The sequence below is a fragment of the Mirounga angustirostris genome, unplaced genomic scaffold (assembly GCF_029215605.1).
Source record: "Mirounga angustirostris isolate CCGP_5_RB_7025 unplaced genomic scaffold, mMirAng1.0.hap1 SCAF_15, whole genome shotgun sequence".
Classification (NCBI taxonomy): Eukaryota; Metazoa; Chordata; class Mammalia; order Carnivora; family Phocidae; genus Mirounga; species Mirounga angustirostris.
The window spans coordinates 83,881,399-83,896,717 of NW_026991723.1; the positions used below are offsets into that span (position 1 = coordinate 83,881,399).

At 38.0% G+C, this 15,319-nt stretch overlaps 1 protein-coding gene across 4 annotated transcripts in view; it reads right to left on the bottom strand.

Moving 5' to 3' along the window:
- SCAI (suppressor of cancer cell invasion) overlaps nucleotides 1-15,319 on the bottom strand; it is a 142,089-nt gene that overhangs the window by 55,408 nt on the left and 71,362 nt on the right. For 3 of the 4 annotated variants that reach the window (XR_010407840.1, XM_045883142.3, XM_064579870.1), the window contains 2 exons: nucleotides 1,429-1,524; nucleotides 774-860 (listed from right to left, as the gene is read on the bottom strand). Coding sequence is in view for 3 of the 4 variants with exons in the window: in XM_045883142.3 (XP_045739098.1) it covers nucleotides 774-860; nucleotides 1,429-1,524 (183 nt within the window). In the remaining variant the exon portion in view is untranslated. The remainder of the gene's footprint in view (nucleotides 1-773; nucleotides 861-1,428; nucleotides 1,525-15,319) is intronic. The other variant, XM_064579871.1, reaches the window with a different exon arrangement.

The window sequence follows — 15,319 nt, forward strand, 5'->3', positions numbered from 1 at the left end:
TGGCCTTCCCCAAATCCATACATAGTCACTTGTCCTTTGGCTCATTTCTTCAGTTTTTTTTTCCTCATAGGACTCAGAAATGGACTAATCCATATTGATCTTCAGAGGATGCTGATGAATCAGGTTCTCTGTTTAACATTTCTAGTTTTACAAGGGACTTCTTAAGAAAATATTTTACCTGAAAGAGTGATTTTAATGGGGGAATGTTGATGGAGTGCCAAAAGACAGGAAGAAGAAGAAATTCCATATGGCCCAAGCTTTTTATGCTATACTTGATACTCTGTGAGATTTAGATTCCTAAAAGGAATTCTCTTCTTTCCTTGACTCATCACTAAGGATCTCATCTCAACACTAAGATTTATCTGCTTCATGTAACCTTTTAGATATATCCTACAAATATGAGTTTTAAAATATTCCCCTGAAAACCACTCATTCAAACATACAAGTTATGACATGTATCAAGATTTAAGTGAAGTCATTAAGAACTATAAATTCATTTAGTATTTATGATTTATCTAAAACCAAGGTCATAATCATTTAAGTTATACATGAGTCTTTACCCAAATGAACTATTTGGAAGGTAAGCCTTTGAAGCAAATAATGTTCTTGGATTATGGAAGATCGTTTCATAATACTGTTTTGATCACTATGATCTGGGGTTCATTTGTAACTCCTTAGTTTTCCCTCCTACCAAGAAGGATATTATGCATACTTCTGCATGCTGTGTTTAAATCAGGACAACGCTTTATTTTTTCCATATGCAATTCACTTACTAATAATGGTAGTATAGCTGCCCAATCTTAGAAGCAATTTCCCCTATTTGCCACCGCTTCAAGCCATACCGATTATCCAAGACTTGTCTGTTTTACATAGGAGATAAGAAAATAGACATAAGAGACTATAAATTCCAAAAATAACCAAATCTGTAAATTTAATAGGATAAAATACCACCCAATTCAGCATGAAATTCTGAATTCATGTATTCTAATTCATGAATTTTTCATGAGATTTCAACATCATCATTCAATTAAATTCAAGAAGCATGTATTAAATGTCTATTTAAAGTAAGCTGAAACATGAAAAGAAACTTCTTTGAGCTATGCTCATGAAAATTAAAAGCAACACCCCCCTCCAAACAGTTTTGACCAAATAAACAAAACCTATTTTAGAATGAAACCACACACCAGCCTACCTATGTTAGAGTTAATCTGAACCATTTCAGATATAATACTATCTTTAAAGATCAAATGAGAGCATTACATTTTAAAAACTTAAGTAAATAGGAAAAAAAAATTATTTTCCTTTGCATAATGAAGATGAAATATATTAAAATTACCAAGAGATAAAAAGCACTGAGGTAGTAAAGGTCAAAACTGAGACTAATATAAACTGGATCTTCATTCTCCTGTAACTATAAAATTCCTTTACCGATGCTGCTGCTGGAACTTCCAGAGTTTGGTGTAAACATCAAAAGTTCTTCCAAAATAGGACTGCCACTGCTTCTGCCCATACTGTGGCAAATCTCTGTAATAACAAACAAACAAGTATAAATTTTAAATCTCTGATGCTATTTGGAAATTAAGTCTTGTGATGGTATAAACTGGAGAGATTCAAAGCCTCTGCATTCAGGCTTTCTTTTTAAAAAAGCTGTAATTTTGGGGGCGCCTGGGTGGCTCAGTCGTTAAGCATCTGCTTTCGGCTCAGATCATGATCCCAGGGTCCTGGGATCGAGCCCCACATTGGGCTCCCTGCTCGGCGGGAAGCCTGCTTCTCCCTCTCCCACTCCCCCTGCTTGTGTTCCCTCTCTCGCTGTGTCTCTCTCTGTCAAATAAATAAATAAAACCTTAAAAATAAAAAAAATAATAAATAAGTTGTAATTTTTGGAGCAGAAATGGTTCTGTAAGAGTCCAGGACATGTTCTTTCCTATTCTTCTCCCCACCTCTGTTCATTCTTAGTCTTCTCTGTAGATACCTGTCCCATGAGGTTTCTAGCACTTTGCTCTCCCCGGATGATCTTATTCCCAGTCATTTATACGCTGATAACTTCCAAATGTTTATTATCTTCATATAAGAATTCAGAACTCTGAAAAACACTGCTGCTTTACGGAATGTATCTAGGAGCGGATGTGCACGTGGTATTATTGTTCCCAATTATTCTATCCTCTCCCTACAAGTGAAACTATACATCCCTGTCCTTGGGTCTGGTGACTTACAGTAAACCCCTCAGAGACAAATTCTTCCCTGTCATTTGAACACTTAAGACTTGCTTTGGCCAATGAACTATTATTGCAAGTTACCCACACCATGTCTGAGAAGATGACATAAGAGATACTGCATAGTTTAGCATTTTCACTTCCCTCCAATCTAAGACCAAGATAGGGCTGCTCCTTAGCCTGGAACACAGAGTCAGACCCATTTAACGGAGCCTCAGAACTGCAGACAACTTCTAGCTAGCACGTGAGCTAGAAATAAATCTCTGTTGTAGTAAGGCACTAAAATGTTGGATCTGTTACAGCAGCCTTATTGAGGAAAAGCCAGTACAGAAATGGATACCAGGAATAGGCTACTGCCGTAACAAATATATAACATATGTAATGCTGGCATTGGAACCGAGCAGCACGAAACTGGTACTGAAGGCTGGAAAAATGATGACACATACAAGACAGAGGCAAAACAGCATCTGCCTGCAATCACTTGGAGAGCAGTTAAGGTGATTAGTGAACATATGGATTTATACAAAGAAGCTGGGAAAAGTATGCTACTAGCCCTGGATGCTATTATGTGCACTTAACAAAACACAAAAAAGAGATGAACTCAGGAAAGAACTAGCTGCAAGCAGGGCTGAAAAGGAAAAAAGATAACCCACAAGTTCCAGGACTTTCAGAATTGAAAGAACAATTTCTAATGCATAAGTGCAAAAGATACAATGGAGAAATGCTGGTTATAAACGCCACTAACAATGGAGTCCTCGTCCTCAGGGTAAAAGAGGAGAGCCCGTGAATAAATCTATGAAAGTGGCCCCAAGTATATTTTTCAGTGGAACAAGATAGATCAAGGAAAAGAATCTAAGGATCTAATTGTCTTGTAGAAGCTTCATAAGTTCAAGGTATCTGTAATAACATCTAGAAAAAAAAAAGAGGCAAGTTTCAAAAAACTATGGCTATGGCTATTGTGAAAACTAACCTGAATCAAATAGAGTCAACCAAATCTTGTGAGAGTTGTACTGCCAAATGGTGTTTGTTTTATAAAGGAACAATAATCACCCACTGATTACAGTGAGGTACACTTCTTACCCCAGTCTATGACTTGTCTTCTCATGTTTATTGATTGGGTTTTTGGGTTTTTCTTATGAATAGTTACCAAAATGTATCAGCTTATCTTTATGGAAAGTGCTTTTTCTGTCTTTTTAAAGAAATTCATCCATACAATAATATACTCTTTTAAAAGATTTTAAGTTTCACCTTTCAAATTTAACTCTTTAATATAACCAAAATTGAGTCTCAGATATGTGTTAACAAATTCTATCTGAATAATTTTTTAAAAAACCATTTGACTGGAGCACCTGGTTAAGTGTCCGACTCTTGGTTTCTGCTCAGGTCATGATCTCAATTCTTGAGATAGAGCCCCGCATCAGGCTCCATGCTTAGCGCAGAGTCTACTTGAGATTCTCTCTCCCTCTTGCTCTGCCCCTCCCTTGCTTGTGCTCTCTCTCTCTCACTCTCTCTCTCTCAAATAAATAAATATTTTTAAAAATCACTTGACTTTTGGGGGCACCTGGGTGGCTCAGTTGGTTAAGCGACTGCCTTCGGCTCAGGTCATGATCCCGGAGTCCTGGGATCGAGTCCCACATCGGGCTCCCGGCTCAGTAGGGAGCCTGCTTCTCCCTCTGACCCTATCCCCTCTCATGCTGCTTCTCTCTCTCTCTCTCAAATAAATAAATAAAATCTTTAAAAAAAAAAATCACTTGACTTTTGAATAATTTGACAGAACAAGAATTGCAGTCATCAATTTTCCTTTACGCTTGGGTCTCAGCTCTTTGTTCTATTGGTTTTTCTAGTTCCTCATTAACATTCTGTTAATTACTATAGCTTTATAAAAAGTGTGGCATGTTTCTTCTTTTTAAGGAACACCTTGGCTATACTTGGTTCCTTATACTTGCATATAAACATCAAAATCAGCTTAAAAGTTCTAAAAAAAAAAAAAAATCCTAATGGGTTCTAGTGAGACCTGAATGAATCTAGACATCCACTTGGAGAATTGACATTTAAAAAATAATTTTTAGTGTCAATAGTATCTCTTTCCATTTATGTTGAAAACAGTCACTAAATAAATTTTACAATGCTTTGTATAAAGGTCTACTATTTCTTGGTTGACATTATTACAATGTCTCGTATTTTTACTGCTTTTGTGAAAGGTATCTCTATTTTTTAAGTTATGTCTTAAAATTTTTTTATGCTGGAAGGTTTCAAACATATACAAAAACAAAACAGTACAATGAATCCCAATGTACCTGAGCATTTCCTAGATTATAAACTTAAAGCCAATCCCTTCTACTTGGGGTTTCCAGATAAAGTGGTTTTGTTTGGGGGCTCACTATTCTTTTTCATTAATCTACCTGTCTATGCTAATATGACTTCATCTAAATTAATACCCCTCTGATCACCACTAGCACTATTTTCAATTAAGAAAAGAAGTGCAGGCTATATTTCAGAATGACCCTTATAACCCAAAAGTCTACTAAAATACCTAAAAATAGAGAAAACACTTAAATGTTTCATGGTAAAAGGAGACACTTTTTATATTATTATTTTTTTTTTTTTTTAAAGAGAGAGAACGTGCACACTTGTGAGAAGAAGGGATGGAGTGCGGGGTTGGGGAGAGGCAGAGGGAAAGAGGGAGAGAGACAGAGAATCTTAACCAGGCTTTACACCCAGCACGGAACCCAACACAGGGCTAAATCTCACAACCCTGAGATCATGACCTGAGCTGAAATCAAGAGTTGGATGCTTAACTAACTGAGCCAGCCAGGCACTCCAAAAAGAGACTTTTAAATATAAATTCTCTCACTTAACCTAAGTTTAACTTTCTTTCTTTCTTTTTTTTTTGTAAAGCTGGTTTACTTATTTATTTTTTTAAGATTTTATTTATTTTGACAGAGAGAGAGAGACAGCGAGAGAGGGAACACAAGCAGGGGGGTGGGAGAGGGAGAAGCAGGCTTCCCGCCGAGCGGGGAGCCCGATGCGGGGCTCGATCCCAGGACCCTGGGATCATGACCTGAGCCGAAGGCAGATGCTTAACAGACTGAGCCACCCAGGCATCCCTAAGTTTAACTTTCAAGTATAAAAGAAATCCTTTATTTATCTCATATAACTAAGTAATAAGCTAAATATTCTTGGTAAACTATACTAATATAATGAAATCTGAAGTAGTATTTTGTTGAAGTAGTATTTGTTGAGAAACTGGGGGGTAGGGGGAGAGGGATGTATATCCTTCCAGACTTTATACATATACAGTATTTGGGTATACAGGCACAGTATTTGTCTTGTTTTCTTTTCTTTTTTTTTTTTATTCATGAGAGACAGAGCGAGAGAGAAAGGCTGAGGGAGAAGCAGGCTCCCAAGGAGCAGGGAGCCCGATGCGGGACTCGATCCCAGGACCCTGAGATCATGACCTGAGCCGAAGGCAGACGCTTAACCATCTGAGCCACCCAGGCACCCTTGTCTTGTTTTCTAATGTAAACTTTTTTCACTTACTATATTGTTAACATTTTTCATGTTTAATATAAACATACATAGCACTGTGTATAATACACTTACATATTTGAGATTAGCAGAAAGAGACTCCCCCCCCCCACAAACCTGCTATATATTTTTTAACTTACTTAACAAAGGATACATAATTTCATGGAAATAAGATAGCTACAGAGCAGAAACAAATACAGCTTATGTTTCTATAGCTTTTCTCTTGCCCTAGTGGGGTATCTTGCTATTGCTAACACTTGCCTTGCAGTTAGGCAAGGTGTTTTTTGAAGACATGGGATGGAAGGAGGAAACCTGGTCACTACATATAATTCTATCAAGTGCTAAGTATTATGAAGGCCAGAGAATGTGATGTGAAATATGATCTCTACAATCAAGGAGCTTATTATTTAGTTAGATAGAAAAGACTAGCACATATATGGAAAAAGAGAAAAAATAGCACTTAAGTATTTAATTATATGTGACTAAGTAAAAGTAATAGGAGATGTAGAAAAGAGATACATTGGAGGGCTTGAGTAGTCAGGGAAAGCTGCTTGAAGAAAGTGATCTGGATAGGCAAAAGAGAAAGAAGTGATCATCAGGGAGAGAGAGAGAGAGAGAAATAAGATAATATGCAAGAGAAACAAAGGCAATTATCAGCTAATAAAACAGTTGCACAAGTCTTAGCCAGACCTCGCTTATGCAGCTGTGGACAGCTAGTGGTGGAGGGCCTCCCTTAGATGTCTGGCAGTTGCCTGGCTGGCAGCCAGGGTGCTGGGTCACATGTTTGTCATCCAACAGGCTAGCTCAGTTTCCATGAGGATCCCAAAAGCAGCAAAAGATAGGGCAGTTCTTTTTTTTTTTTTTTTTAAGATTTTATTTACTTATTTGTCAGAGAGAGAGCACAAGCAGGGGGAGTGTCAGGCAGAGAAGGCAGAGGGAGAAGCAGACCCCCCCGCTGAGCAAGGAGCCTGATGCGGGACTCGATCCCAGGACCCTGGAATCATGACCTGAGCTGAAGGCAGATGCTTAACCGACTGAGCCACCCAGGCGTCCCAGAGAGGGCAGTTCTAATGTGCATCATTCTTTTCGATTCTTTGCATCGTGTCTGCACTGTCCCATTGGCCAAAGCAATCCTCATGGCCGAGTCCAGGGTCAGTGTGGGAGGGGATGACTCACAGGCATGGATACAGGGAAGGGAATGATTTTTACAAGCAATCTATCACAGAAATCTTATATTTTTTCCTTTCTTTCTCAATTTTGAAAAAGTCTCTTGTGAAAACAAAAACGCTCTATGTTGTACAGCAAGAAAAAATACCCTTTTGCTTTGCCCCTCAATTCTAGCCCCCCAAAATAACCACCATTAAGGCACGTATTGAATGGAGCACTGGTGTTATACGCAAGCAATGAATCGTGGAACACTACATCAAAAACTAATGATGTAATGTATGGTGATTAACATAACATAATAAAATAAAATTTTAAAAAAATGCATTTTCTATATACATTTAAGTAAATATGTGAGTTTTTCTATTATTTTACATAAATGGAATCAAAACTACATATAATGTTCTATAACATGCCTTTTAATTTATTATTTGTATATTTATTTTAACATGCCCTTTTTTAAAAATTTTATTTATTTATTTGAGAGAGACACAGCAAGAAAGGGAACACAAGCAGGGGGAGTGGGAGTGGGAGAAGCAGGCTTCCCACTAAGCAGGGAGCCCGATGCTGGGCTTGATCCCAGGATGCTGGGATCATGACCTGAGCTGAAGGCAGACACTTAATGACTGAGCCACCCAGGCGCCCCTTAACATGCCCTTTAAATTTAAAAATATATCAGCGTTTTTTAGTGCATATACAATCATATCAACATTTACTGTGTAAAATGTAGTACATAATAACCAATTTATTTAACCAATCCCTTCCCAACAGACATTTATATTGCTTCCAGTTATTCCCTGTTATAAAAATGCTGCAATAAACATCTTCATACTAATAATCTTGAATAGTTATGCCATATGAGTAAAAGGTAAATTTCTGTAAGTGGAGTTAACAAGTGAAAAAAGATATGCATTTCTCTACCGGATGTTAAGACAATGAATTAAAAAGCAAAGGGACTACGTGAAATTTTCAGGTACACATAACAAGAATGAGTTAGTAACTACATTTTTAAATCCATTTCCATTATCCTTACGATAAGGAGAAATTCATTTCAGATTACAGAAATAAGTTAACTCTAGATACCAGTTTCCACATCTGTTCCAAGTTTTCATTTTTTTTTTAATGTCTCCATGTACCCCTAGTGAGAAAGTGCTAATCAGATATTTTAAAACTGAAGTTGCTGCCAGAATCTTTAAGACTCTTATCGTGTGGCTCCTGCTAGGAAGACTGTATTATTATATAACAGCATTAAGCAGCAACATCACCTACATGAAAACTGACAACACCTGGGGGCTTCTTTACAGATACTGTGTAAAGTCTTTAGGCAGATTTTCAAGTAAGCATGTGCCTGCAAGTTCCTCCGAGTTTCCCAAACTGACGGATTTAATAAACCTCAGTAATATACCCCGCTAACTGAGAAAACAGAACTAGAATTCAGTGTTTTATTTCATGATGACGTATATAATTTCAGGTGTTCACCATAAAAGGCTTTAAGGAAGGGAATTCTACACAGGGACTAAAAGCACGAAGAAGGCGATCTAAAAGGCTAGAACAAGGCGCCTGACAATAAGTAGTAAGCATACAAATATTTCCTGATTTATAGCTCTGAACAATGTTGGCTAAATTCTATACTATTTCCCATAAAAGAATTTAGAACATCTGTCACGGTAGTCTAAATACTCAGCTATAATGACAGGAATTTCTTTTTCAACATAGAGTTAAAAATTTTTTTTTAACTTCCTAAAGGGTAAGTCCTATGATCACCCTTTCTCTAATGAGACATGTCACAGAAGCTAATACACAAACCACTGTAATTCTATTAGAGTCTAAAACTAACTGAGGTATTTTATAAAGGGTTTTAGACAAATTCCTTTACTATTCAGAGCTTGACTATGGTTTTAAACTCTGAATATATCATTTGGTCATTATAACTGATGTTAGAGATGGGAAATCAATGGTCCATAGAATTAAGTTAAATGAGGCTCTGTGAATTATCCTGTAAGCTAAATGACCCGATATTTCACTTTTTGCAAAGACAACTATGTTCTAAATCGGCTGCTCATACTCTTCATCCAAAGTTTTAGAGGAAATTCAAAGTATGGCATTTAACTGCTCTTTTTTTAAATCCTAAACTCTCAACAAAAGTTAGGAGACTATGGTAGGAAGAAATGTAGTACAAATGATTAAACCTGGTTCTCAGAGATGTTTCCAATGTATGCTGAGATGTTAAAATTTAGGAAATCTCTTCTGGGTTTCTATAAATCAACTGTCTTAACTAAACTGAATTAGCTAGGATCGCTGATGCCCACCCACACCTAACATTCCAGTCCAACAGCCACTCTTTCGTCCTCCTGATGTCAGTCCTCCCTGGGGTGTGCCGTCTTAAAATTCTCTCTTCTTTCTGTTCTCTTCTACTGGCTTCTCCTTCCTTAGCCCATCCTTAACTGCTTGGCTTCTTCAGGGCATGTATACGTATACGTATATGTATATGTATATGTAAATACACACACACACACACACACACTGAGGATCAAGGAGCTTAAGTGAGTTGCCTGAGAACTCATGATCAGTAAATTGTTGAGCTGTGATTCAGATTCAAACCTTCTAACCCCTAATCTAATGTTCTCTTCTTTCTACCATAAGGAAAACAACCTAGATTTTGATTCTACATCAGTAAATTTCTCTCTCTCTGGGCTCTCCCAGGTCATGGGATGCAAATGACCTCCAACAAAGCTGTGGCCAAAGCTGTGGTCAAACGCCTAACTCAACTTCTCTGAACAAGGTTTTCAGTCAAGGAGCACAGTGTCCCATTACATATTCTTATTTACACAGAGAGGTCTGTATTACAGTGACACCGTTGTTCCAATCCATGCCTCTGTGTTCATTTGTATACCAGACAAAACTGTGTTTGGGACTTGCAAAGCCAATTGAGCAATTCCTTGTTTTAACAATGGCACTTTTCTTCACTGACTGGTATATCTGGTTTCCAAATTTAGGTTTAGGAATAGATCTGTGAGTTTGAAAATGCTGGGGGTATCAAGAGGTGTAGGCTATTAAGGCTGAGTGTTTCCTTTAGGGGAGGATACCTTAATGGTACCACAATATCAACCCTTTTGTTTACTGAAGAGGGAGAAAGCTTTTTTTTTGAATGAGAGTTTGAGAGAAAATGCACAAGAGTGCTTGATTAGGTTGAAGGTGGACATCCTCTTTATCTTGGTATCCTGCTTCTATTCCTAGCCCTGTACCTAGAATGGTGCGGACACATAGAAGGAACTTAGCAGGGGTGACTGGGTGGCTCAGTTGGTTAAGCGTCTGTCTTTGGCTCAAGTCATGATCCCAGGGTTCTGGGATCGAGACCGTCGTTGGGCTCTCTGCCCAGCGGGGAGTCTGCTTCTCCCTTTCCCTCTGCCTGCCGCTCCCCCTGCTGTGCTCGCTCTCTCTCTACCAAATAAATAAAACCTTAAAAAAAAAAAAAAGAAGACACTCAGCACATTGTTCCATTCCTAATAATGGTTTATGAATTTGAATAACTTTGAATAATCACCCCCAGTTTGAATTTAGACCTGCCAAGCCAAATAAAGCTATGGAATTGTGTCTCCTCCTCCTGTGAACCAGCTCCAGAAGTATAAAAATTTTTACATTTAGAAATGGAACTATTAATAAATTTATTTCTAATGGCACCTTGCTCGTAGGAAAAAAAGATTGTCAAGTTTTAAATCCCACGTCCCCTCTATGGTGTTGCTGCCTTGTCCCACCAAACATCCATGACTCTTTTGTAGGTATGATGATACCCAAAGGAGCTTGACAGATATGAATTCCTCTGAGAACCAAGGAGATGAATGAGTACAAGAAGCCAGGAAGTTAACTGAGCCATTCCTTCAGTCGAGCATTTGCCTGTGTCACCTCCAGAAAAGAGGCTATCAGAGCTCCCCTGTAATTCTGGGATCCTAACTCCCATATTGAGGAAGAACTTCTCTGAAGTAGCAATTCCCAAATTAGAACCTATCCCATTAACATAAGCTATTGCTTTATCTGCCAAAGCTTTCTCACTTATAAACCAAGAAAATAGACGTGAATGAGGTTGTTTGGAGGATTTCATGAAATCCACTGTTGTTAAAACATCTTTACTTTTCCTCTTTACACTCCTCCTGGAAGACCTCAAAAAGTAAACACAAATATCTTCCCCCTTACCAATCCTTGATCTCACCCACTAGCAACTAAAAAGGTGAAGAAGCCTTATTTCTGTTCCTAGCCAGGCCTGACAATTAAGATCTTCATAAAGAGTAATGTTTCAGGTCAGGTTATACTGAACTGTGATGGTCAGAAAGAACTAATTAGAAATATACTCATCCTTTTATAGTTTAAAATTTTGGCATAGCATTTAAATCACTGATTTTCTGGATTCTGGGGAAAGGGTAGCAGCACAGTCTTTACTCAGATACATTCCAAAAACAGACAGAACCCCTAGATAATAAAACCAAAACCCTACAAACAACATTTTCAGCAAAGTAAGTGTTATGTTATAAGCTAACTATGTCACCTGCAAATTCATATATTGAAGTCCTAACCCCCAGTACCTCAGAATGTGCATTTAGAGACAGGGCCTTTAAAGAAGCATAGTAATTAAATTAAAACAAGGCCTTTTGGGGGGGCACTAATACAGTCTTTATAAGGAGGAGATGAGGACACACACAGAGACACCAGGGATGCGCATGCATAGAGGGATGACCATATGAGAAAGAAAACGGCCATCTGCAAGCCAAGGAGAGAGGCCTCGGAAGGAACCAAGCCTGTGGCACCTTGATCCTGGACTTCTAGGCTCCAGAACTGTGAGACAATAAATTTCTGTTGTTTAAGCCACCCAATCTGTGGTATTTTGTTATGATAGTCCTAGCAAACTAATACAGTAAGTAATAAAGTATCTCTCAAGTCCCCAAACACAGGTGGGTGGGGACAAATCACCAACAGCCAAAAGATCCACAGGCCGCTAGCATCTGTACAGGAAGAGACAGAAGAAACAAATACGACATCTGATGGACCTGCAAAGAAGAGAAGCCCCCCAAACAGCCAATATGTATTCACCAGAAAGCACAGTGGACCATTCTGAGAATGGAAGTTAAAAGTGGGAGGAATTTTGCCTGAGCCAAGAGCCATATGTGGGTACTGAGTCCTTGAAAAGTGGCCCATTTGAACTGAAATGTATATAAGTATAAAATATTCAGTGTACTTCAAAGACTAAGTATGAAAAAAAGAATGTAAAAGATCTCAATTTTTCTATATTGATGACATGTTGAAATAAAGTATTTTAGATATATTGGATCAAACAAAATACATCACTTATTTTTTTTTTACATGCTTAAGATCCAGCTACTAGAAAATCACATTTGTGGCTCATATTAAATTCTTATTAGTCATTGCTTCCCTAGATCACGTGATCGAGATATCTGTTATACTCTGGTGGCAGGCTACCTCAAATGCATGTGCAATTCTTTTGAGTGGTAAGCCACAGAAAACAAAAGCATTCATCATAAGCTTGTACAGGTAGTTTAAGTATCATCTCTGAAATCACATATACTTTACTATTACCAGTTTGCAAAACTTGCCTCTAGGAAAATACTAATTTTTTGAGGAAAAAAGAGAAGGAAGAGAGAAGGGCAGAAAAAGAGGGAAGAAAGAGGAAAGAGGAGGTGGGGTAGGGGAGGAAGGGAACAAGGGAGCAAACCCTTAATTTCCCAGTTACCCTCTCCTATTTAGGAACCAGGGCATCCTAAAAATAGGCTTTTCAAGAAAGCATTGTAGGGGATTTCTTCTTTAATTTGAAATACTGGGAGCATATTTAATCAAAATAATTTCTACAGTTATTTTTATTTAACACCATTACACTTTACTTTGGTGTACTTCTCTGTCGATATGTATATATATATTTATGACCTCCAATACTTATTTTGGCCATGTGTATTTGCTTCTCCAGAGTCAAATAATCACTGATTTGGAGGCCTCTGTTGTCTCAAAGCACCAGAGGTCATGGATATCACTGGTAGACACAGCTGTGTATTTCAAATACATGTCTCAAGATGCTGCCTTATATAATCCCAGCAAATATTCCATTCTGCTCTAGCAGTCTTAGTCACCATGGTAACTGGAACCCTGCAAGCACTTGGGCTTTTGATCATTTTCTGACAGTATTCAAAGATATTTCTAACATTATTCTCACTTCATTACTACTGTAACCACATGCAAGAGCTACTAAAAGAAAAACACCACTCATTTTATCCATTTCTCACTGTCTTGGACTATGTTTTCTTACACAGTGAGTGGAAAGAACTTATTTATTATGCACATAATATAAGGAGATATTTTCAGTCAAGAAAAACACTTCATTAAGATATTCATGTCTAGGAAAATCAAAAGGCTCTGACAAGTTAGATGAATGAGTTAATATAAGGTGGAAAGACACACCTTCAAGAGTAAAAAGGGAACTTATTATACCCAAGATATTATATAGAAACTCTGAAGCCTTTCATGTACTGAAATGCACTTTTTTGCTCTGCTCATAAGGAGTTTAAAAAGTCCAAGTGAGAGGGAATACAAGGGTGTTGTTGAGGTGCTCTATGTTCTATTTCTTCATGCAAGTACAAACCACACAGATGTGCTCTGTTTGTAAAAAACACACTTAAAGGGGAGCCTGGGTAGCTCAGTCGTTAAGCGTCAGCTTTCTGCTCAGGTTGTGATCCCGGGGTCCTGGGATCGAGCCCCACATCAGGACCCTGCTCAATGGGAAGCCCACTTCTCCCTCTCCCAGCTCCCCCTGCTTGTGTTCCCTCTCTCGCTGTGTCTCTCTCTGTCAAATAAATGAGTAAAATCTTTTTAAAAAACCACACTTATAATATGTGTACTTGTCTGAAAGCATATTACACTGCACTGTAAGTTTAATAACTAGTTTGTGAACTCAAGAAAAAAAGTGGGGGCACAAGGGTGGCTCAGTTGGTTAAGTGTCTGACTCTTGATTTTGGCTCAGGTCATGATCTCAGGGGGGGAAATCAGAGGGGGAGACAAACCATGAGAGACTATGGACTCCGGGAAACAAACTGAGGGTTTGGGGGGGGGGGGATGGGTGAGCCCGGTGATGAGTATTAAGGAGGGCATGTATTGCATGGAGCACTAGGTGTTATACGCAAACAATGAATGATGGAACACTACATCAAAAACTAATGATGTACTGTATGGTGACTAACATAATAAAAAAAATTATAAAAAAAAAGATCTAATACTGAACAAAGCACTTTCATTTATATAAACAAGCACAGAAAATAGATAACCCTACACGTACCAGACACTTGAGAAAATCAGCCCCCAAATATATTTCGTCTTTGGTTAGGGACTGAACTAGGCACTAAGAGCAAACAGTCCCCACTAAGAGTTAACATGGTATATAGAACATCAATGAAATATAGAATTTTTGATAAATCAAGATCATAAAGAGCACACTGTTTTTACAATTTATGGTTTTTCATTTAACCATGTATCATTTAATCATATACCATATACCTTTCATTTACATATCCACCAAAATCTTTTTAATAGATCTGTATTATTCTATGTTTGTGTGTATATGTAAAACAGACTTTCTTAAAAAGTGAGAAGAAAAAGGAAGGGAGTCTAAGTACTAATCTCTCAGGAACTATTGACCTGTGCCCACTAGCCACATTTCCTCTCGAACAGCAACCCAAAAGCATTCAGATAATATATATTCTTTACTCACCACACTTAGCATAGAAATAATTATGGCTGTTTAAAATAAAGAGAGCCTTGCACATAAAACACTGAAAATAAACCCCTGATGAATTTGCTTACCCATTCTTCTAGGCCAAAATTTATTATTAGTAGTATTGCCAAATTTTAAAATAGCACTTTAGAAAGGACTGTTCCACATCCGGGAGGCAATCAATATATTAGTATAGAAAATACTGTTTTCAAGGTAGCAATTTATGATACCTGCAAGTTACACACATATACTGACAAAATTACTGACTTAACAAATGAAGAAGGGAGATTTCAAACTGGTGGGACCTGTGTCTTTATATACTGAATATTTTAGAGAACAAGAGTCAAAGGATTAATTCTTTTTTTTTTTTTAATTTATTTATTTGGCAGGGAGAGACACAGAGAGGGAACACAAGCAGGGGGAATGGGAGAGGGAGAAGCAGGCTTCCCGCAGAGCAGGGAGCCCGATGCGGGGCTGGATCCCAGGACCCTGGGATCATGACCTGAGCGGAAGGCAGATGCTTAACAACTGAGCCACCCAGGCGCCCCCAAAGGATTAATTCTTGAACGGATATAGTCTCAAGTGCTCAAGAACTAAACTGAAATAGGCATCATAGGCATATTATAATAAATTTCTGTAACAATGAATA